The 23,771-nt window shown below is 43.7% G+C and overlaps 1 protein-coding gene across 3 annotated transcripts; it reads left to right on the plus strand.

Moving 5' to 3' along the window:
- The first annotated feature begins 4,906 nt into the window (after positions 1 to 4,906).
- On the plus strand, positions 4,907 to 23,467 carry LOC134519335 (organic solute transporter subunit alpha-like). Of its 3 annotated transcripts, none has more exons than XR_010072190.1 (10): positions 4,907 to 5,104; positions 6,493 to 6,644; positions 6,761 to 6,834; positions 8,408 to 8,566; positions 11,543 to 11,654; positions 12,538 to 12,684; positions 14,076 to 14,181; positions 14,700 to 17,721; positions 22,631 to 22,749; positions 23,307 to 23,467. XR_010072190.1 is itself a non-coding variant. In XM_063343367.1 (8 exons), the coding sequence occupies exons 1-8, from the start codon at positions 5,026 to 5,028 to the stop codon at positions 14,885 to 14,887; spliced, it is 1,017 nt and encodes a 338-aa protein (XP_063199437.1). In that variant the 5' UTR covers positions 4,907 to 5,025; the 3' UTR covers positions 14,888 to 19,242. The 3 variants fall into 3 exon arrangements, 1 of the variants encoding a protein (XP_063199437.1); XR_010072192.1 differs by having other exon boundaries at positions 14,103 to 14,181; XM_063343367.1 differs by lacking the exons at positions 22,631 to 22,749; positions 23,307 to 23,467 and having other exon boundaries at positions 14,700 to 19,242.
- Positions 23,468 to 23,771: the final 304 nt, after the last annotated feature.

The following is a 23,771-nucleotide window of genomic DNA, read 5'->3' on the forward strand; positions in this document are numbered from 1 at the left end:
TTTGATTTCCATCACTTATATTTTTTATTTTCATGAGTTTCAAACTGTTTCAGATTTCAAAATTTGCTTTGAACAGCAGATGCAGAACAGTTCACGTAGGAAATGTCAAATTGAAATGTTTCCACATAACTGAAGTTAAAAAATAGTGTCCTGACAATAAGTCTTCTAAAAATCACCCCTCTTATCAGAAGCTTCAGTTCAGATGAACTGGCATTTTTGACACAAAAACTTCTCAAAATTCTTGACTCCTCTATAAGTTGGAGATTATAAATCAAGACTGGGAAGGAAAAATCTACCATACCAAAATTCACCCTAGGGAAAGAGCTTCTTTATCCTAATCTATTCTTTTTGATGCTGAAGATCTGTGAGGTTTGTCTTTGCCCATCAGTGCCCTTGGACACATATGAGATGCTCACAAAGTGGCACTTACTTGGTCCTTAAGACATATTTGTCTTACTGCTCATCAACACTCCTTTGGGGAAAAACTTCTCCCATTGCTGAAAGGCTCTGCAATCAAATATATGTACTTTATCACAGCAATGGCAGAGAAAATGCACTACCTGCCTCTCTTCTCCCTCAGGATGCTGATTGTTGGCTACCCCCCTTACCACCAATTTGGGGTCCTAATTTTATAAGGTTCTTTCAGCTCTTTGTTCTACTATGAAGTACTGTGAATTTCCTTTCTGTTGTTCTACTGCCACATCCAATTGCTCATAAATTACTTTAAAAAGCTAAGACAAGGCAAATAATTATTCATATCTGGATGGAAGTGTAACAATATATTACAAAAATAATAGTTTGATTCTGCCTCTTTATATTTCTCCCCTATATTGACTGCCAGAAACTGACTTGCTACTTTGGAAGTGAGATAAAATCAAACTTGTTATCTTCAGATTTAATGAAAGCCACTCTCTTTCCTCTTTTATTGCTTCTCTACTGATAAGAGTCTTTGTCTAAGCTTTCCTCTTAGAAGCACAGACGTAAAGCTTCTGGCACACCTGATATTCTTTTTCATGTAGAAATTTGTCCATGTGAATAGGCATGAAAATTACAATTTAGTTTTGTTATCTTAATTTATTTCATTGTAGTCACTGTATTGCTTTATTTTTACAGTTGCAGCCAGCATCCAAATAACAAGCAAATCCTGTTATTAATTTCTTTAACAGTGATAGAGGTGTCCCTTCTCTTACTTTAATGAGCCATCTTTTCTGAAATAGGTAGTTTATTACTGGTAGTAGGTGAAAAGTCACCAGCTTTAGACTGGAAAAGGCCAAGATGCATCTAAGTACAACTGTACAATATGCTATAGCTGAGAAACAGGATTTAATTTCATTATAAAACCTGTACATGCCTTTGGAAGCCAGACAATTTTAGCCGACTTTTCTTAGCTGGTTGTGTATCCAAACTTGTGAGAAATCTGATGTACAGTCCTGTGGCACCGAAAAATCATTGATTTTTCTAATACAAACTTTTCATGTTAGCTTGAACTCAGATGAACATAATTTGCCCCCCAGGAAAGGTCTTTGACTGTATTTCCCATCTGCACTGATCCTGATGATGTCTGCTAGATTTCCCTACAACCAAAATACTTTAGCCTATCCTATATATCCTATACGATGGAGCTTACGAGTTTGTCCTGTGAGATAGCCTGCAGGATCTCCTGCTGTTCAGTTTCTGAGCCAGGGCTGACATCAGGCTTTCTGTTTATAGGCTTGGCCCGTCAATATGGGATAGAAGGTCTGTGTCACCTTCTGAAGGCCAGTATGCCTCCTTCAGGGGGAAACCACAGATGGCATTAGCTCCTCTGGACTGCATGCCATAGGGCCAATGATCACAACAGGCATCGTGTTCAACGAAGCTGAGAGGATCCAGTTATTGCTGCAGTGAGGCAGGTGAAAACGAAAGTCATCATAAAAACGGAAGAAAGATAAACATCTGTCATGCTCTTGAAAAGAAGAGCACACTGGTAGAAGTAAAGGGGCATGTTCCTTGAGGAGAAAGAAATCTGAGCAGTACAGTGTTTGGAAGGGGGCTGAACCACAAAGCACTCAAAAGCCCCTGGTAAACAGAGGCAGGGAATGGCATTCACAGGTGGTTTTTATTCTGAGGAACGGTGAAAATCTCTTGATGCATCTAAACGGATAGGTGGTCCATTTATAAATACTTTTCTACCGCTGAAGTTGGTTATTGTGGCAAATATCATGTATTAAAGTAAAAGGTTAAACCAAAAACTGGAATAGCGAAGCTGGGAGGAAAATGTACTTAGGCTTGTGGGGTTTTAAAGGGTTTGCTGTTGATGTAGAGACCCAGCATTTGGCTTAGAGGCCAGTGCGGAGCAGGCACTGCTGAAGAGCCTGGGCTAAGAAAGAGTGCACAGAGCAGCAGACATCCAGCTGTGATAGCTGAGGGGTCATGGCATGTTCTTCAGTTTGATTTATTAAATTTAAGGACTGTTAGGCAAATATTGTTGGCAAAAAATAGCCCAGAATGTGAGGGAGATGTACGTCAGCTTTTAAGGAAGTAGATCTGATGCCCAACCCAAAGATGGTAAATGGTGCTTCTAACAAAAAGGCATCACAGCAGATATGTGGTTTTGTTTTCAGACTCCATTCTGTGCAAGAGATGCCAGTAGAAGAGAGAGTAGGATGGACCTCTACAACAGCAGCTGAGAATTCATCCTTAACTTCAACCTGTTAATTTTCTATAGGTTTGAGACAGGAAATTCTCTAACGCCATGTTCAGCGCCATGTTCAGCATACCATTTGCTCCAAACTGGTATTGCTGAATGACTAAAATACGACTGTCAAATCCAGAATTGTTACTGTGTGGATTCTTCAAAGAATTCTTAAGTCAAAGCAGACTCTGGATTTCTTTTACATATGGTAAAATAGCCATGAGTTTCGTCACTTCTATACATAACGTGTGAACTTTTTAAAAAAAGCATTGACAAACCTGCCTCACTCAAATAAAGGCATTCACAGGAAATGGGTTTTTTATTTTTAGCTTTCAGGGAATACAAAGAGCTGCCAACCAAAATAGCAGCAGATGGGAATCCTGTTGTCTCTGCTCAGGAAGAACCTTCAAAGGCCTTGGGCCATCTTTCCGTCTCAGCAAATTCTAACTTGAGCTTTTGGTGACATTTTGGAATATGTGATCACCTTCAAATAGTTTGATAAAAAAACCAAGCAAACTGGGTATAAAATGCATGGTGTATTAAGGCTATTTCCCCCTCTACTAGTAACTGTTTCTTCATGATGAGTAAAAGGACTTCCAAATAGAAAATGAGCTGGAATGATGTTTCAAGAATTTTGCCTGTACCTTTCTGCAGCTGGGCAGCAGCAGATGTGCTGGATGCAGGATGCTCTGGGCAGCCTGTGAAGACTGGGCAGATAACACATTCTAACAGTCAGTGCCGCACCCCTCCTGCTGAAACTGTTGTGTTAAAGTTCTCCTCTTCACCTTTCAATGCAGTGAAAACAATGACAGCAATGCCAAGGAGGACTCAGAATAAATGGCTTTGGTCTGCAACCAAGCCCTCCTGATCTTAACAGACCAGGCTGTCTTGCTCCCAAACCCTGCCACACTGGAAGGGATATGCCGTTTCTCAATTGAATACCTGCTGGTGTTAGCCACTGAGTTCAGTTCTCCTCTGCATCCCTGTGTTCTTGCTGTCAGTGTTTCAGTGTCTAGCCTGTCGTTCCCCTAAAACCTTTCGGAATCCTGTGAAAACTGCAAGATGGCAGGTTTTACCACAAAGGCCCGTGGTGCCTATGAACATTCCACGCTCCCTAAATTCCCCACCTCCCCTCAATTTGTTCCAGTTCCTCCAATACCACTTTGATGAAGGGAAGCCTCCATATGTATTTTAGCTGTTTTGTGTCTTCCCTTCTTTATCCGCTAATTCCTGGTATTCCTTTGCATTTTATCCCATGCTGGCTCCTCAACTGTCATTTCTGGGGACTACCCACCGTGGTCCCAAGATCGTTTTCCTGGGTGGCAGTAGCTCATCATTGCATAGGTAGTTAGGACTGTCCTCACCCCCCCAAACAGTACTTTGCATTTACTGATACAGCGTGTCACCTGCTGTTTTGTCACTCAGAGCTGTTACCATCCCTTTGCTGCTTCTTGCAGCCAGCTTTCAGCCTGGCTACCCAGAACAAGTCGGTGGGTCACCAAATTCCATCATTCCATTAGTCATTCGCTTTTCCTGGAAGCAGCCTGAAAAGGCTCAGGCTCCAGAAAGGATCCTTCCAGCAGGTGAACTATGTGGGAAACTGGAGAATCCCTCTGTGTATTCCTACCCTCGACGTGCTCTCCTTCAGCCAGTGCAGAAGATGGTGCAGCTTTTCACCTCATTGCAGACAAGACTAGTGGGATGTCTTTGGTGAAGAGCTCCCTGGAAACTCCTTTGAACGCCTGCTACGCTGGCCAAGCAACTTTCCGCCTCCACAGGCCCCTGCAGAATGCGCGGTGCCCAGGGCTGCTCTGACCGGGCTGGGGTGAAGGCGGACCTCGCACCGGGGAATCCAACCCGCTCCTGGGCTGATTCCCCATCCCTCCTCGGCTGGCAGCCTGCGCTCCTCTGCGGGACCGACTCCAGGTGCCCCGGCACCCGGTGCCTGCGAAGGAAAGGGGACGGGGGCGGGAATCGCTGGCTTTCTCAAGAGCCCCTCCACGGGGTCCGAGCAGAGAGGCCGGGAACAGCCGGGACACGGCTCCCCGCAGACGGAGCCAGGAGCGAGGTGGGCGCGTTGCCCCCCCGGGCTCAGCACTGCCCATCCCGCCGCTGCCCGGGACCGCTGGGCGCCAGGAGGCAGCGCTGAGGCCGGGCCCTGCGGGCCGCCAGCCCGGCCCCGGCTCCCGGGCTAATCATTAACCGCCCCTCGGCGGCCCCGACCAGCCGGGCTGCGCATCGCGGCTCCCCAGGGACCAGCGGGCGGCCACCGACCCCCGCCGCTCCCCGTCCCTCGTCCCCTCGGGCGTTGCCAGGGCACCTCGGCGGGGGGGGCCGGCGGCCGCGCCGCCATGGAAGGCGATGCGAACGCGACCCTCCACCCGCCCTGCGCCCCCAGCGAGCCGCCCTACTCGGAGGAGCATCTCCAGAGTAAGTGCGGCCGCCCGGTCCCGGGGAGGGCTGGGGGCGGGAAGGCGTGAGGGAGAGCGGGGCCGCCCGATGCCGCCCAGCCGTTAACGGCCGCGCTGCCCGGCCGCGCGCCCCCCTTCAGCACCCAGCCGCGGCGGCTGGCGATGGCTGCCCCTGCCTGCCCCGCCGCCGTTCTTCCCCGGCGAGGAAATCCCCCGGGCGGATCTCCGCCTGACGTGGGGAGCCGAGCTGGCTTTGCCTTCGGGGAAGGGAGAGAAGAGAGCACATTCCTCCCCTCCCACCGCCCCCAGCCCAGAGCGGCGTGTGGGGTGTGAGGGAACACGGTGGTCGGCGGAGGGGATGGGTGGTCGGCGGGGCCTGCCGGTACCGGCCGAACCGAGCGCGGAAGCCAGCCCGTGGACCTGGCTGTGGTCTCAGGCTCCTCCGTGATGAGATGTGGAGATACGTCCACTGAGATGTGGAGTGCTCCACCCGTAGCCAAGTCTAGAAGTGGTGGTCTTTTTGGGTTTTTTTTAAGCAGGTTACATTAAAGAGGCTGGGGCATAGGCTTACCTTTGCTGGCACTGCTTGGTGCACTTTTAGACGGGCTACGGCCACAGCAGGACTCAGTACCAGTGATGACCATGAACTTCTCCTAAATTAAACGTGACTCCACTGCAGTGCTTTCTTCTGTCTCTGGAAGCACGTTCCTTGGGAGAAAATCCACCTCAGCCAAGTCGATATCCATACCCAGCGTCAAGGGAGACATAAAACCATCAGCCGTGGGTAAACATTCATACCCAGTGTTAAAGAAGTAAAAAAGAATTTGGTGAAGGCATCAAGTTTTATCTCAGGTTAGATATATCAGGGGCTTATCCTTGTATTGTTCACATGCCCCACAAACTTCCACCGAGCTTCTAAAAAGTTTGCATGCCTAAGGAGGTTCTGCACAAACATGCCTGTGAACATACAATGGAAGCAAAGAACTAATACTGAGTAAATATATTTTTGCTCATAGTCTGCCTGGAAAAGTTCCCAGAATATGTATTTACTGAATTTATTATGTATTAATTTATTTAAATTCTGTAAGGTATTTACATTCATCTAAGGACATATAGTCCTGGAACTCCACCTTTCTGAAGGGGACTTCTGCATAATGCTTTGAGAGCATGGAGGCATATTCTTCCCATATGCTGTCTATGGATCCTGGAAAGATTTAGTCATGCACTGAAGTTGAAGTATTTGAATCGTCCCGTGGAGTCAATCTATGTAGCTAAGGATGAGTGCAAGTCTTTGCAGGAATAGGGCTAATAGGAATAGAGACCCTCAGATATGGTGTCTTTACCTTAAATGTTTGGAATGCTTATGAAAAAACCCAGACCTTTCTGTTTTCTTTTCTCTCTCTGCAGGCCTTGACCTACCAGGGAGATTTCTCTTTGCAATCTTGACTCTGATGACACTAATTGCCAATCTGGTGTTTATAGAGGAAGCAGTCTACATCTACAGGAAAATCCCTTCCTCCAAAAGATCAATCATAATCTGGGTTAATGCTGCAGCTCCAGTAGGTTATCACGGAAAAGAGATAAAATTTAATGTTTAAAATGGGGTTTCCCTCAAAATCCACATGAACCTGCTTTATATCTGCCGTTTGTACAACGCTCCTCCCTTTCTCTGTAGGTGATCGCTACTACTTCATGCATTGGCATGTGGATTCCTCGCTCAACGATGTTTACAGATTTCACAGCAGCAGTGTGAGTATTCTGCTTGTTTCTAGATGTTGCCCCAAACCCTGAATTTCTTCCCTTTAAACATCTGCTGCTCTTGGTAAACACAGTCATTTTGTAAATTTAACAATTTAGTAATTTTTGGGTTGAGTTGAAATCTCTTGGCAGCTCTTTTCCAGGAGGTGGTAAATGCTGAAGCAGTTCGCAGTGCTACAGTCCCCTAGTGTGGGAACCTCAGTATGAAAGATCTGTGACTCGCATGTAATTGATCCCTCGGATTGACAGTTGCTTTGAAGCGGTACTCTTTCTTTCCTCTCTCTGCGTGTCATGTGGAATGAGACTCTGACCTGTGACTTCTCTGTGCTTTTACTAATGATGAGCCGTAGAGGTCTATTATTAATAGTGGCAAGTGAACCTCCGATGAGTAGATCAGTGTAAAAATGTTCTGCAGTTGTCCTGATAAAAGCACTTTCTGTACAAGCATGACAGCTCTGACACGCACAGAGGAGAAGGGAGAAACGTGGTCCTCGCTTTCTGGAGGTGATGGCGTGGCCCTGGTATGCAGAGCCAGGTGGGGGGATGCCACGGCCGTGGGCACTCCGCACTTGATTTTGGGATGATTTTGAAACCCACTGCAGGACAGTATCGCAGACTCTCATGAATAGCCTCACCTTTTGTCACTGCATTTAGTAAAGGAGTAAACAGGGAGGGAAAACAAAGTAGTAGGGAACACCGTGAGCATGCAGAATTTGTGCAGGTAGTACAGATTGCCAGAAACTTCCAAGGCTCCAGTCCTATGGCTTTTTCAGCCTGTCTGAATCCCCCCTCCTCCCTTCCCCAAGCTGCAGGTTCCTGTCCCCTCAGTTGCATCCACCACCACTCACAGTCTCCAGCTGCACACAGCAAGCTCCTTCAAGGAAGCAGTACAGCGGAAGAGGACCTCTTTTATTTGGCGGGGTTGGATTTCAGTGAATCCATTCCCTAAATCAGTTTGGGACAGGGAGGAAAGGGCAGTTGCCCAATCTGTAGTACCTGTGAAGGGTTGAGAAAGCGCAGCTGGTGAAGGAGGGAGAGGTGAGACTGCAGCAATCAGTGCTTGGATCAGCTTTGGCTGCAGAGGAACCACATCCTGACTGGGCCAGCACAAACTGATAGCCATGTGTATATGAACCTAGCAATGTTTATTTTTGTTGGTTGATTGTTTTGGTTTGGGGGTTTTTTTTTGAGAGGAGAAATTTGGCTTGTTCTGAAAAGTTTGGAGCAGTCAGGACTAGATTAACTGGTGGAAAAAATATGGCCATAATGAGTTGGGCCAGAAAAGCCTGTGCTTTAATAGTGACTCTGCCACCAGCCACCTGTGTGGCTTTGGGAAATTCCACAGCTACTCTGTGCCTTGGTTTATTCCTCTTTTGGTGAGGTTAGGGCAATTCTGGTCTGCCAAGGAGATGGAAAGATGAAGGTTTTTCACAACTGGTGCTAGAATTTTTCCTGACTGCAAAGCACAAGCTGTCAAAACCCTGGACAGAAGGCAGCACTGGCCTGTGCAGGCATGCAAGGGATGCACAGACAAGTTGAAGTTGGCATTTTCTTTGTCTCTTAGATTTTTTGCCATAGTTATCCACAAGTTCCTGCTGATGATGATTAAAGAGTGCGGAGGTCAAAAGCTGCTCCTCAGGCGGTTTGAAAATGGTCACTTCAAGATCAGCACCGGTCCCTGCTGCTGCTGCTGCCTTTGCCTCCCTCGTGTGCGCATCACTCGGTGAGTTGCCCTTTAAGATTTCCCAGCTGGGAAACGGCTGCTGGAATTCAGCCAACTTGGCAAGGCCAGGCTCACAGCAAAGGGCATCCCGCTTCCCGAAAGTCAGTCTCAGGCTGTCTCTTTTAAACAGTGCTATCACTTTGGGGCTGTACATCACCGCTAATTTATTTCATTTTTATAATGCAAAATTTTGCATAAGAATCGAGAGCATGACCTCTCTCAGTTTAACCCAGTGCAGTGCTCCCACTCAGAGTAATGTTGAGCACTGTGCTATCTCCCCAATTAATTGCGTTCTCTTCCAAGAAATCATTTCTGTAGCAAGCAGTGGTGTGTGGGAGGAGGAATTTCTACTCTAGAAAACCTAATAATTGAGATTTTGGTTCCTTTTCATTCCAGAAGGGAACAAATGTCTCCAAATTGTGTATTTTTCACAAGCAGAATTGTCAAATTGAGGCTGTCTTGACAGAAAATTTTTCTTATTTCGATGAAATTGAAATGTTTCATTCTGATTTTGACTTTAAAACTACTTCAGATTAAAATAATTTTTAGAACAAAGAAATAGATGTAATTCCTGGAAAGCTTTGATCTCAACAAAATGGCATTGTCTGGTGAGGCAAAAGCAAGTATTTTCTTCTACTAAACTTAGTATTAATGCATCTTTGAGAAGCGGGGTGAGGATGGAGCCAACATACTGTAACAGAAACCCTGCCTCCTTTGAGCGCTGCCTAGGTGGGGCTCCTCCTCTGGCTAGTGTGATCCTGTCATTTACACGTCACTCCACAGCCTGGAATTCCCGTACATTTCCCAGGGCTTTCATTCTGGCACAGATTATGAGAATATTTCTCTCACTAAAAGCAAAAACTGAAGGACTGAATGTGCAAGACAGACTTTTCTATGAGGGCCTGGTCATTAGTGTTGGAGGGACCTTGGGGACTTCATGGTCTGGTTAAATGAAAGCTGCAAATGGAACACAGCACAGCAGTTTGTGATGCTTTTGCAAAAATTCTTGGTTTTTATTGTAATAATTCTTCCTTAAGAATTCAGTATTAGTATTTAAACTCTTATTTCCACCATTTTATTTTAATGGAATAACAGTAATTATTTACATGGAGGGGGGCACCAAGAAGAATAGGTAATAAACCAGCTAAAAAGTATACCTCCAAAAATGCATGTAATACAATGACACAAAACCAGCAACTACTAATACGAATCTAGATGACTCCTACCAATTTTCATGGGCATTGGTTCATGCTCCTTACAGCAGTCAGAGCTGAAGAAACGCCATGGGACAGCACTGTGCTATAGATTTAATGTGTCGCCAGTATATTTGTTTTTCTTTCTGTGTCTGTCACCCTCTGTATAGGTTGTGGTAGCTGGGAGCTTGGGAGAGGATCTTCTACTCTGCCCACCTGTTGAGCAGTCCAGTGACAGCTTACCCAGGATGATATTAACTAGTATTAACTCCTTTCAGAACCTAGATAGTGCCTACTACTGCTGGGAGGAAGGACAGCTGTCTTTTTTTTAAAAAAAAAAGGCTTTTTGCTGTGGAAAAGGCTTAGGGCTCCTTCTTCAGTGTCCACAGCACTGGGAAGCTCATCTGCTGCTGTCTCTGCTTCTGACTTCCAGCCTTTTCCCATTACAGGGTACAATTTTTTTTTTAAATATGGGTAAGCTATAGCAGAGAAAGGTCAGTCTCCTTCCTCCTGTAGGTGTCTTCTGGGGAAACAGAGAGCTACTCCAAGGGAGGGATTTATTCTTTTAAAAAGCCATATACTATCAAGCAGTCCTAGGAAAGCTAACAAGGTACAGTAGACAGATGAAGCAAAGTAACAAGCCATATAGTGGGGAGAGATGTGGTAGGAGATGTCTGATAGTTAAGAAAGAGAGACCTGCGTCAACAGGGAAGATGACTCCTGACATTGCAGTGACTGCACTGTTTGTCATATTATTCTTTAAAGCACTTTGGGAATAATCGGTCTGTGAAAAGGCACACGTACTAAATGGTTGGCCAGTTGTAGGCACTTCCACATGTGTTTGTGCTGTTCATAACCCTGTGGTTATTAGCTATATTAATTGAGCAATTCTGTAATTCCTCATTCATGGCTATATCCTGTAACGTACTAAATGGCAGCCTGTTGTCTTGCTGAGGCATCTCTGGTGGCAATCTCAAGGGGCCAAGGAGCTACAGCAAAGATCACATTAACAGTATGGGAAATACACAGTGACAGACTAAAACGTCAGCCAGCCGTAGCAGTTACAGCTTGTCCTGTGAAGACTGAAGGAGAGTTCAGGTCAGTCAGCTTTCATGTCCTCTGTTAGGAAGCGCATCTTCCCCTTTCCTGGTGACCTTTAATGCTGGCTGAACAGGTCAGTGTATGACCTGTGTTCTGGACCCAGTTTATACTGACAGAAGTAAGGAAATCCTGAGCTGTCCTGCTGGCCTTGTGCAATTTGCCAAGCAAAAGATAGTTCCTTTCTCACGTTAAGAGTACAGAGGAGCAAAACCAGATGCTCCCGTAAATACCAGTCCTTTCATTTAGGTCTGTAGGATTCCCTTTCTACCACAGGACTAGGAAATGTCTGAGGAGGAAGACTAAATTCCCCAGTTTCATCGGAAAACTGAAATAGGAAGGCAACAAGGCAAGAACAAGTGGCATTATTGCTCAGAAACCAGTTAATGCTGCTGCTGGCTCTTTAGTTAGCTTCATAGCAGAGAAAGACATCACATTTTGCCCAGCCTTGCTTAGTATGTAATTGCTGCAGAACAGGAAAAGTACTATTTTTGTAGAGACTTGACTAAATAAACACTGGGTAATTCTTGGAAAGATTTTCTAATCTTGAAGCTATTCCTTACCAGATTTTAGCCACATGTTATGGGATTGGGAAAGTTTTGCACTTGACTATCAAAAAAAGTTATCAAGGTTGCTAATAAGATTTTAGCCTGTGTGATTTTATTTATTCTTTTTTTCTGACCAGGCGAACCCTCTTTTGGATGAAGCTGGGCACCTTTCAGTTTGCTTTCTTTCGACCCGTGCTCATGTTTTTATCAATAGTGCTTTGGACTAATGGCAATTACGCCCCTTACAATGTAAGTAAATATTTTAATTGGAGATGGTCCACAAAATCCATAGGTTTTCGGGTTGATGTATCTTAGTATCTTAGCCTATGACTAAACTGTGAAATCTGGGAGCACTAGCAAGTGAGTCCTTACTGTATTCTTTTGAGATGCTGAAGCATGTAATTTCTGCCTTCCCCCAGACTCTCCATTTCCTGGATTCTCTTGGAAAGTAGACGTGAGGATGGGTTAGGCATCAGATTATGCTCCAGTATGTTTCCCAGTTTGCATGGTTAGAATAGCAGGACTGCAAGTTGCCCTGTGGGATGTACCTGACCCGTGTTTTGTAAGGTACAGCCTTAAGCATGTAAACAGGAAGAATAATTCTACTTTTTTTTTCTGCAAATCATGGTGATTTTTTTTATCTGTGCAAAGTAGAAAAGATAGTACTGTACTTCTGCTTTGTACCATCTAAGCTTCAAGATGATGGAGAAAGTCTGTATCTGCTAATAATTTTACACCTCTTAGATAACTCAGGTTAAAAGTAATAATTTTTTTTGTTATTTCATAGTATAAAATCAATGGCCTCTCTGAGGTGTCATGCTGAATATGCTCTCAAGAGCTGCTGAGTGTTCTCAGGTGCTGCTGGGGTCAGACTGTGGGGTTGTGTCACTTGTTACCTTCCCAGGCTGAGCAGATTTACGTGCCATGCCTGCTGGGTGAGGGCACTGTGCTAACACTCCAGTTGGTATTGTGCAGTTTCCCCATGCAAACCCCAGCAACTGCTGCCATCAGCTTTCAGGGAGATAGAAACAAACATTTTAATGTTTACATCATCCAGTTTGCAACTTTTTCCTGAAAACAGCAAAATGCACTGTAAAGTTTTATAGGTACACTTGTTTGATTTGCTTCTTAGTTATCTCCCAAAGGAGCTGCAATATGGATTAGCTGCTTCATTGGTGTCCTCACCATTCTTGCTCTGTGGCCAGTTGCAATCATGTTTCAACAAGTTAGGACTCTCCTTGTCTGTAAGAAGATCATCTCTAAGTTTGCTCTTTATCAGGTGAGAAGTTTAATATTTCCGATAAGAATTTTTCTTAATTGTTGATAGAACACTGTCTCTTTGGTTCTTGGTCCTTTGTTGAAAAGTTATAATGTTGGTTTCCCCCCCTCCCATTAAATGCACTGTGCAAAGGCATATTTTTACCTGATTAAAGCTGCATCCCTTTGAAGCACTGTCCTTGGCTGCTGTTCAGTTTCAGCTTGAGCCAATTTACCTCTAGTTGCTTGGGAGTGCTGGAGATGTGAAAGCCAGGTAAAATCCATTCATCTTTAGGCAACTGAAATCAAACCAGCACCTTCTGTGGGGCTTGAAGGAAGCTTTGTAGATGCAGGATCCTGAAACAGAATGTTAAAATGTTGGCATCTACTTTTAAAAACTAGGAGAGGATGTGGAGCATTGTGTGGGTGGCTATTGTTTGAACTGTTTCAGCATGTCACAGTGTTCTGTTTTTGACAATATTTTTCGCGGCCATGCTGCACTTCAGAGTTAGATAATAATGAAAATACTGGCTGAGAATCATTAAATACTAAGGAACAGAATCAGATTGAAAAAGCCACGAGCCAGGGTCACCCTCTTCCACATCACCCTGAAGAGGGTACAACAGAATCCTTGGATATGCATCCTTCTTGAACAGAACACATAGAAAGACTAGTGCCCTAAGGTCTCTGTTAAGTAAGTTATTAATGTTTTATAAATGCAATAAACAGGATAGTCACACGTGCAAAGCTGCATTAGGGTGAATTGAGGCTTAAGAAGGCAAACTCTCTTAATGAGAGGCTTTACTCAGGCAGTTACACCACCAGCTAGAGAGACACTTTGATATCTCCAAGGCAGCGAAGACCTAGCTCAGTAAATAGCAGGTAATGTGATGGGTAAGTGATTGTTGCTGAATCCAAGCTGCAAAGAGTCCTACATCCCTTCTGGCAAAGAAGCCGGTTCCATATAACTTGGGGAGCACCACATATCCCTGCTGAGGCAAAAAGAGGAGACAACAGAAAAAACGTTCTTCGAGTCCTTCGTGCACTAAGGGAGAGCATAAACTCATAGGTCAGATTAACAGGAAATTTTTAAAACATTGTTACCTATTATTTAGAGCTCAGTATTGTTTAAAATCCTAGCTGGGAGGTCTGTGTATATTGCACCTCCCAAATGAAGGGCTGAGAAGAAATACTTTTCAGAGGTTTAATTTAATACTCGCATTCAGAGCAATACCATCGTGACCTAAAGGTGAATTCTGCAGAATGGAAGGCAGTCTGCTGGTAGATGAGAGGAAAGGGAAGGCAAGAAAGGAGGGATGAGGCGAACAAGTGTCTATTATGAAAGCAGAATTGTTGTGTGAACTATAACCTTTTCCTGGTAGCTGAGGCGTCTGTTTTCTCTTTCTGGTGCAGTTTATCCTCATTCTGAACCATTTGCAGACAGCTATTATCAACATCTTGGCCATGAAAAGAATTATTCCCTGTGTTCCACCACTCTCCTCTTCAGCAAGAGGAGCATGTAAGTTCTTCTGGGAAGGATATCGTTCATTTACTTATAAAGGTGACAGTTTGGCGTTGATAACTGCAGTATCTGATGTTTTCCCAAAACAGTAATTTCCTGGGACCAAGTAGCTTTTGGAGAATCTTAGCTTTTACTTAAAAAAAAAAAAAAAAAACAAAAACAAAAAAAAACCCCACAAACAAATAACAAAAGTTTTATAGCTGTCATAATCTCAGAGAAAAACTTGATAATGAGAAGAGCTGGAATCAGAAATGAGAGGACAAGAAATCAACATGCATAATTATTGTTAAATCTCTTGCATTTTGGATGCATAACTTATTGCATGCTTATTGATGGGCAATACTGTAATTCTGTAACTGATTTTATTGCTGAGTGTGAGACACTCTGTTATGGGGATAGGGTGGTAAAGTTTGTTCCTTTTTGCTCAGATGAAAATTAAGACAGGCATTTTGTGTGTCGTAGTCATTTCCCCCTTTTGGGGGCTTTTCTTTGCCTCCCTTTTATTTTTTTGGCAGATATGATCAATCAGCTTCTCATCATGGAAATGTTTCTGATAACCCTAATCTCAAGGGTGGTTTATCGGAGAAGATACGATGACCTAGAGCCTCCAGAGTGTACAGCTGAAGAAGATGGGGACAACAAGCAGAATCCTAAGATTATCCTGAACGGCACAGTTAGTGAAGGTGGACTGCCGAGGGTTTAGAAGCCCTGGGTCTAGAGAAGCTCTGCAGGAGCTGGAAGCTCAGCTTCGGGAGCTTGTATATTCTTGCACCACAAATAGCCCCTGTCCATGTCGGGACAACTTCTGACATAAATGCCTGTGAGCTGTAGTACTGAAAGGACTGCTAGTGGCAAGATAACCCCATTTATTCTCCAGTGATATACACATGGTGTGAGTGTTTTCATACCATGTAATTTAGTAAGATTTCCTACCGTGTACTTTTATCCTGTTATTGAGCACTTGATGGTAGCCAAACTGTCTCACAACGTGATTTTATTTTATTTTTATTTTTTAGCTATTAGAATGGCTATGATTTAGAGTTAATCCAGGGTCATTCTTGTTCATCTCTTTTTACTTTTTTAAATCTTATTTCACCCTGGATTGCTATCATATGTCCAACACAGCATTTTCCCATCTTTCCTCCATAAAAATTTATCAGCTCTCACTCTATACCACAAACTCACCATAGCTAATTCTGATCAGTAAATACATTTGCATATGTTTGTTCTGAAATCCCCAAACCTGTCTGGGCTCTCCACCTACATAAATGATGATCTCTTTAGGGCAAGACTTTTTACATTCCTTGGCAATCTACCTCCTAACTCGGTAACTACATAGTTGCTGTTTCTAAGTGTCACTGACAGATGTTCTTCCTAGGGATGGCAGATTCTCTGTTAGCGGCCTGGAAAAAGAAAGTTAGGAGTTGGAGTCTGAGATGTCATCTGCCGTTGCTCTGTGATGTTATTTGGTGCTTTGGTTCTCTGCTTGGAAAATGGGAATGATGATACTCGGGATCCTTGTGCTGCAGGTGTCTGTGGGGATAAGAGCTCTTGAAAGGAATCTCTTTCAAAAAATTCTTCCCTCCCCAGCTTCTTCACCCCAAATAAGACCTGCCCAGGTGTCCAGTAGGACTTCAAGTATTGCAGGATCTTTTCAATTCACACCTGCTGCTCTGTTTTGCATAAACCATTTTTTACTTTTTGCAAATGATCATGATGTTCTTGGATGAACCTAATTGCTTTGGTTTAGCTCACTGCAATTTATAAAAAGATACTGTGTTTAGTAAGCGTTTGGATATTCTCTTTGCTGGGACAGGAGGTGCAGAGCCATGTACTAGCACTTGCCTAGCCTCGTCTCGACTGATCCCTAGAAGGAAACACCCAATCCATGCAGCAAGAATGCTTATTCCATATGTAAGCAAGGAAAATGTTTCATGATGGAAAAGATGTCATTAACATCTTTTACCTATATTGTATCAAATAGAACTTATCATCAGAGCAAAGCTAGGCAGATAGTGGGGTTTTATTTTTAGTTTACAAGGAATTAAAATACTTTCAGTTGGGGAGTTTGTGGAAAATGAAATATTCTGAAAACAGCTAGTGAACCATCTGGAAGTAGAAAAGGGGGTTTTAAACAATGTTTTCTTCTCTCTGATTGAGGTCAGAAATAATATTTTCTTTAACAATTGAAAGATTCCATTATAGTAGAAAAACTGAATTATTTTTGTTCTGAAGCAGTTGAAACAATTTTTGTATTTCATTTTTTTTCTAAGCAGGCAGTCTGGGAAATCAGTACAGGTTCTTGAACTCATTAATGTGAGAGAATCTGCACTTTTCCCTTGAAAAATAATTTAGGCGAAAATTTTCACTCTGCATTAGAGTGTGTCAGTAGAATTAACTGTGATCAGATAACATATTCTTAACATGGAAAATCATCTTTTCACATTATGGCTGTTAGCATATTCCTAATGTTGCTTTATATCAGTGTAGTGTAGGCCACAATTACACTTGTAGAGTTGCCGAGCAGTACTTAATTTCATAATGGCACTGGCTGTGAGTTCAAGCAGCTTCAAAACTGGAAAATAAAATATTTTGAGTTGGTAGGGCATCTTTGCAAATTGCTGTGGAGAAGACTTGAAATACTAGAGCAAATGAGACAAATGAGCATTACTGGAAAATGATTTCTGTAGCAATTCTGTGAGGGGCGTGCCTTGGTGGGTGGGATCTGTGGCATGGAAGAGCGGATCCATGCGCCATAGCCTGGACAGTGCAGTTGAAAACAGATGGAGTGTGTGAACAAGTGATGGTCTCTGTAGGTCCAGCGAAGGAGCTGCTGGGGTGCAGCATTGTCTTCACCCATCACTGTTGGTCGGGTATCTGGCATGTCTCTGAAGTGCCTCTTAAACTGATCTTGTAATGATCTTGCATGGGTCTGATTCAGCCATAGGTATCACAAGCTGTGATGCTTTTGGGTAGGTATTTAATTTTTGTTGTGATCTTCATCTGACATATTTCAGTAATAAAATGTACCACGGTGATGTTCAAGTGGACTTCAGATTTGGCAGCAAAGGCGTTTCTTTTTACTATGTACAGTCATGGAGGTCTTATTCCAAAAAGCACTTGCTTACACAGAACACTTTTCAGAGCATAATTGTACATACTTTATCTTAAATATGTGCCTAGGAGCTTTCCTGAGTTACATCTTATGTGAATGCAGAGGAATGTAGGGGTCTTATTGTTACAAATTTCTTTTTTTCTTTTGTTTTGGGACTTCTTAAATTAACAATTTATTCCCCAGTTCTGGCTTAGACCAATAGCTGTAGCCTGCCTAATCTAGGTGTGGCGTTGAGGGTAGGCGCCTGGGAGCTAGCAGCCGGGGGCAGCAGGTGGCCCTCATTGCAGTGCATTCATTCAGGTGCTCTTGAAATTACAACACTGCCAATCACAACCGCAAGGTTGGACCTTAGGCAATCTGAGAAAGGAAATAACAAAGCCGGAAATTCCTCCAGTCTCAGTTCTGATAAGGATTCCTTTCAGGTCAGTGGAAAAAAATTTACTTTCAATTATGTGTTTGTGATTAAAGCATTTGAAAACAGTTATCTAAAGCTAGCAGATAATTTTCACAACATATTTTATACAGCTGCTGTAAAGTAATGAGGGTTAAGGTGAGCACATAGCCTTTATGTTATGTTTGCATGGGGTTATCCTGTGAGGAAGGGTAAAGGTAATTTTATCGGTGTCTTTTGTGACGATAAAAGGCACCAACACCATTAAATAGAATGATAAGAATACAGAGATGTGTGGTTGAAGGTTAGGAGAGTTTAGGCATTTGGAAGCAATTAATGAGAACACCGAGGAGAAGATGAGTTACGTGTTTTGGGCGGCCGTGTGCTGAAGATGCAGGTATGAAGGTGAACACTGACCGTGAAGCCCCCAGGAGCGTCACACAGGGATGCGGCGTGAACATCACATGCACAAGGAGGGAGAACGGACCCTGTAGGGAACCTTATAATGTTGCAGGAGTGGGTTGGCAAACAAAAGTGCTCTTCTTTTCCATCTGTCATTCAAGCTATTATTTTTAAAACAACACTAATGGAATCTCTCCTGTTCCAGAAGACCGTGGTGTGGACTGCTGTTGCCTGCAGCGCAGGCAGCACTGGGGTCTTGAGGAGGTCCCCCCGACAACGGCAAGCTGTCATTCCCTAGGCAGGGCTAGCTATGGGGCCAGTGAAGACTGTATTTAAGTGCATGCCTGCGTGGTTCATGTGTGTCAGCAGCAAAGGGCCTTGTGACTTGATACCCAAAGGATCTGTTTCAGGTGTTAAGAGGGTGCTCAGCTGATTATAGACCTTTCTATCCCTACCTCCCCCCTCCAATTGTCCTGTCCGTTCCTGCACCCTCACACTTGCTCCTGCCTCATTCTCCCTGCTCAAGAGAAAAACAAATGCGGAGTGCTCCTCGGGGAGGAGGTGCAAGGGTGTTGGTTCCTGCCTGCAGGCCCAGGGCAGCCAGATGACGGAGCCCTCCTTTCTATGCTGAGTTGTGATCCCATGGGTCCCAGAGCTGGAGTAGGGGAAGAAATTAGGTAACACAGTAAGGACACAAACGATGGTAAATTGAACAAGTTAGGGAATAGGTAGAATTAGTGTATGTAGTAGAGAAGCACAGAAGAATTCTGACTCCTGGATAACTGAGAGAAGAAGATAGCAGCCATTTGCTATGCAGCTAATGGAAATGCTAGAGTAGGTCTGTTGCAACACCACCGATTCAGTACATTACCACTTGGCTTCCTTACCCTTTTAAAGAAGGTCTGACCCCTGCTGACAGTTTAAAAGCTAAAATTAAAGCTAATGCTTTACTGACAGGTATTCACGTAGGGTGTTCCTTCAGGACAGTTCATGAATCTGCTTGCACCTCCCTTGCTCCCAGGTGAAATGGATCACAATTTTTAAGACACAAGTTGTGGGGGAAGAGGGCTAGATAACATACGTCCCTTTTTACTGCTTTAGATGCCTTTGAAAGTGTTAACTAGGTAATTCTAACAGTTGTCTGAACTCAGTGGGCATGATCTTTGTTTTAACAAGGGGGAACTGAGGCAGAGAAATCTAGTGAACTTGCCCAAAGCTACACAGGGGAATTTTCTATCAGCTAGGACCAGGCTGCAGAAGTTACCCAGCCTCACCTCGCTGCTCTGAAAAATACTGCCTCTTAAATGGGGCAAGATCACAAATTAAGCTAAGAGTGTCTGAGTTAAGTAATGGTTAGGTGACTTAGATCGTGCTTAGATAAGGTGTCCACCAGAACGGTAAAATGAGTTGCTCCCAGCTCTTGTAACCTCATTCGAGTTAAGAGCTACAGGTCAGAGCATCTCTTTGTCAGTTGTGGAACGGGTGTGAAGAACAGACCTTTGTATCGCTGACTTGTGAGAGAAAGTAGGCAGAGTATCTTAGGCTATTTTTCTCTTCTAAGTCACACCTTAGTGTAAGTCCCCACAGATCATTGCGCAGCCTTATTAGTAGATATTCACAAACCCTTCATTCTTTATTTCTGAAAATCCCAGTTCCTATTAAAATGTCCTACATAAAGACAAAGAAAGCAGCGCATTTAAACTCAGAACTCTTATTTTTGCAGAATATTATATTTTGCCATTTCTCAATCCATTACCCTTTCTTCACATTCAAAAAAAGCTCGTTACGCCTATACTGATGCCACTTACTGCCAAATAATGAAGCAGTTGGTGTGCCAGCGTAGCACTCAAAGGCACAGGTGCTTCGCGACATACTTAAGGCAGCTTGAAGTCTCAGAATATTCTTAGTTGTTTTTCAAACAAGGGAAAAGAAATCCCTACCACAGAAAGCACATTGAAGCAAAGGAAGAACACTTTATTGAATAATTTTTACATTTCTGTGGGAGAAATCAGACTGGCAATATTTTGGATGGTTTTGGTTGGCTCTAGGGAGAGAAAAATTGTCCGAAGGCAATTTCCCTTTCATTTGTGGACGCCTCTTCCCTTCACAACTACAAATAGGCCACCTTCTTTAAGACCTGAGTGCCCAGCATCCATTACGCAGACAGGGTCACTGCGTATGTAGAAAACTAGCGGTAGGATAAAATTACTTTTGTTTCCTTTAATGCATTTTAGCAGCTAAAAAGTGCCCGTTTCCCCTCTAGAGATTTAGGCATCGTATCAGATGCCTTCTGGGATCTAAGGCATAGTTTTGAGAGAGGCTGAAATCAGTTCAGATGCCCTCAAGAACTGCTAAGCCGGGAGAAAGCGCTGCAAGACAATTCTGCGGAGCAGAGCCATGAGAAGAAAGGCAAGGTTGCTGGCAAGGGGTAAGAGTGTTGCCACAGGGATTAGCAGCTCAAGGGTTCTTGAAGAGAAAAACCAACATGAAAAACATACAAAATCCTACAGAAACAAAACCAAGTAGCCTAAGGATGGCAGTTCAGCAGTGTCAACGATCAGCCTGTTCCAAGCAGCAGCAGAAGCCAGCCCTTCCCCTGTGACTCCTTGGGTGCCTTATCAGGGTGGTGAGCACATTAGCTTGTTAGCTCTACCTACACATTGTGTATATTGGCCAATAAATCATATTTTTTCCTTTCTTAAGCTGTGAAATCCTTTTTGCAGATGTTTGGTATGTAGCAAGAGGCACCCAGATCAACTGACCCAGAGGGGGACAGTTGCAAAACAAGGGAGAACCATTCAGTATGGGCAGCACGTCCTCCTGTGTCACCCTTGGAGAATCACTGCCCTGCAAACCGAAGGGGGAGTTAGAAATAGCATGAAAATGACTTCTGAATTTATATTCATCTTTTATTGCAAACTACTGGAAAAGGTGAGTTTCTGTGTCTCCTTGTAGCCTTGCCATACCCAGCCAGCAAAGGGTGTGAGCTAATTGTTAAATTCAGTTCAACAAGTTCCTCATTAGGGGGAAATTACCTGAGTTTGAAATCTGCTAATTTTCCAATCAGGGTGAGTGTTTGCACTTGTGATTTGGAAATAATTAACACATGGTATAACATCAAAACCTATGTAAAGGCTAATGGTAGAAGACTAATTTCCTTGGCATGAAAATGGTGTGTTTGGTTTCCCCAGAGCTCTGTTAGTATCCTTCCAGTGTCGGTATTTGCTGTGTAGGGTGTTCTAGTATTTATTTAGATTGATTCTCTGTTGATTCTCTGTAACTTTTTTCATGTGAATTTTGAAAAATTGGACCATTATTTTCCAGGGTTATGAATATTATTTTTTTTTATTTTGAAAGGTGCTGTATGTATTTCTTCTTCATCCTGTCAATACAGACTTTCTCAGAATTACTCACTTCCATTATCTCTAAAAGGAGATCATAAACTGTCACTTTAGACTAGGGTTTTAGTTCTGCAAACTTTAAAATCCATGTTGCTAGGAGAGTCATGTTCTGATCCTTAAGGGCATTCCTAGGAATGTGAATGCCCTGTAGTATTTAGAAAGAAAGGATGTCCAGGTAGGACAATCGATTAAGAAAGCAGATGTGTACATGGGAGAAACAAATGTAGCTGGAAAACACAAACTAATTTTCTACCTTAAAGTTTCAGTTACTGGTATAACCCTGATCATCACCATTTTCATGTATTATCAGATAATACTAGCTGGTGTAAACCAGATATTTTTTCTGGTAAATGATGCTACCCTCATAGCTTAGTACAACTCCGTGCGTTAGTGAGCTCTCGCCGCGAAGCTTTCAAGGGAGAGGAGTGATTTAATCTCTGGCAGCCGAGTCAACTCCACCCATGAGTGTTGTTTGTCCCACTGGTGTGTGTATGCTGCAGTTTATTGACGAGAAGGGTGTAACTTCACAGCTACAGACAAGAAGAGCCCGTTCCACGTGAGCAGGCAGCGTGCAGCAGAGCACAGGTATATTACACGGTTTAATATTTAGTCTAGAAGCAGTCCCATTTTGGCCACAGGCACAGTGACGCAGAGCGTGGTACATGAGCTCTCCTTGCCACGATTAGCGTCTGGGGCTCTTCATTGCCTTTTGTCACCTCATTGCTTTTAAACCCCTAAGCCCTCCAAGCAGGGCCTCCCACAGAAAAGCAAGCCAGCAAGGGCAGGGTAGCTTTAAATGGCATCTGATCTACCAAGGCTTCAGCAGCAGCATCCTTTAAGCGGACGGGCTGCCCCACAAATCCCTGGGAGGGAAACGTGGCTCTTTCCCCACAGCCCTGTATTCTCATGTGTCTACGGATATCTATGGCAACTGTTTGCACTGAGATAGGAGTTGTGTTTCAGGTACATGTGAGTCAGCACGGGGGAATTCTCTTACTGGATTAATATAGATAATATAGATAGATAATAAAGACTTAGGTAACCTGGTTTGAACGCTTCCAGTATCTTAATTGTTTTTTTCCTTATCAATGCATTTTTGGATGAATGTAAATAGAGTTTGCATTTCTTTCTTCACAGAAGCAGCATTTGTGATTTGTGTGCATGCCCATCAAGTCACATTTACGCCACCAGAAATGCTACGCACAGGTGGTAGGGATCTGCATTGTCGTGCAAGCTGACAACAACCCCCTTTCTCGGTCAGTTTTGCTTTTTATAGCTCGTTGCCTATGATTACTGTTGCCTCTGGAATTCTGGACTGTGGTTCTCATATCCATATTTCTGTTGCTCTATTTCTGTTCACCTGCCTACTTTTGTTCATGACATCAGCTGCTGCTACTTCTGTGCATCAGGAAAAATTGTTCACATCTGAATTGGTTGCTTTGGTTATAGGCAATATTTCCTATGTCAAATCCCCAGAGATGTGAGAGCATCTTCTTTTCTCTCTCTTATATGGAGTATCCCCCCCTTGCTGCTCATATGTAACGTGAAAAAGAGAGTGTGAGCAAGTGAGCCTGAGGGGCTAATACGTTAAAATTCATGGTTTTGATTGGAGATGATTGTTTATTTTTCTGAAGCTATTTATTTTCCCTGTGTGCCTTATCTTTTACTTCCATAAAGGATCAGATTTCAAGCTCTGGTCAAGTAACTCTTATTTCACAAGAAATACATTGGCCATTTCACTCTGGTTCTTACTGAGCAGCTATTGTGTTACAAAAGATACATCTGTCAACTTGGGGCTATTTTTTTTCTGCAGTGCCAGCTGCCTTGGGAGTTGCTGAGGAACCTACACCGCAAAAGCAAGGAAGATCGAAGTCGTTAGGTTCATCTGCCAGACCGAGTCCTCCCTGTTGTCTTCCTGTAGATAAGGTTAAAGAGATAAAGCTCGACCAACTGTTTCTTTCTTCCTTTCTTATCCTTTTGGTGACGTCATGCTTTCTACTAAGAAACCTCTTCTTTCATGCTCTCTCCTCCTTTTGAAATTCTCTTCTTGGAGGCCTAAAGATTTGCAGCCTCCCACCCGCAGACCGCCTGGGAGGCTGGGTAGAACGACCTCTACCACCAAAATGGGAGATGTCTGACCAAGTCCCCTGGTGAGGCACTACCTTGCTTGGCTGCCTGCTGAGGACCCGAGGCAGTTCTGAGCCCTCAGGTAAGTGGCTGTGAGATTGCGATGGTCTCTGCTATCAGTATAATTATGTGTCATAACATCAGCCGGCTC

The sequence above is a fragment of the Chroicocephalus ridibundus genome, chromosome 1, assembly GCF_963924245.1.
Source record: "Chroicocephalus ridibundus chromosome 1, bChrRid1.1, whole genome shotgun sequence".
NCBI lineage: Eukaryota > Metazoa > Chordata > Aves > Charadriiformes > Laridae > Chroicocephalus > Chroicocephalus ridibundus.

What these genes read in the sequence shown, in the direction of transcription:
- LOC134519335 (XM_063343367.1), top strand. Translation starts at nt 5,026, where the DNA reads ATGGAAGGCGATGCGAACGCGACCCTCCACCCGCCCTGCGCCCCCAGC. An exon ending in CTCGGAGGAGCATCTCCAGA is followed by an intron (nt 5,105 to 6,492) that starts GTAAGTGCGGCC and finishes CTCTCTCTGCAG; the next exon opens with GCCTTGACCTACCAGGGAGA. An exon ending in ACAGATTTCACAGCAGCAGT is followed by an intron (nt 6,835 to 8,407) that starts GTGAGTATTCTG and finishes TTTGTCTCTTAG; the next exon opens with ATTTTTTGCCATAGTTATCC.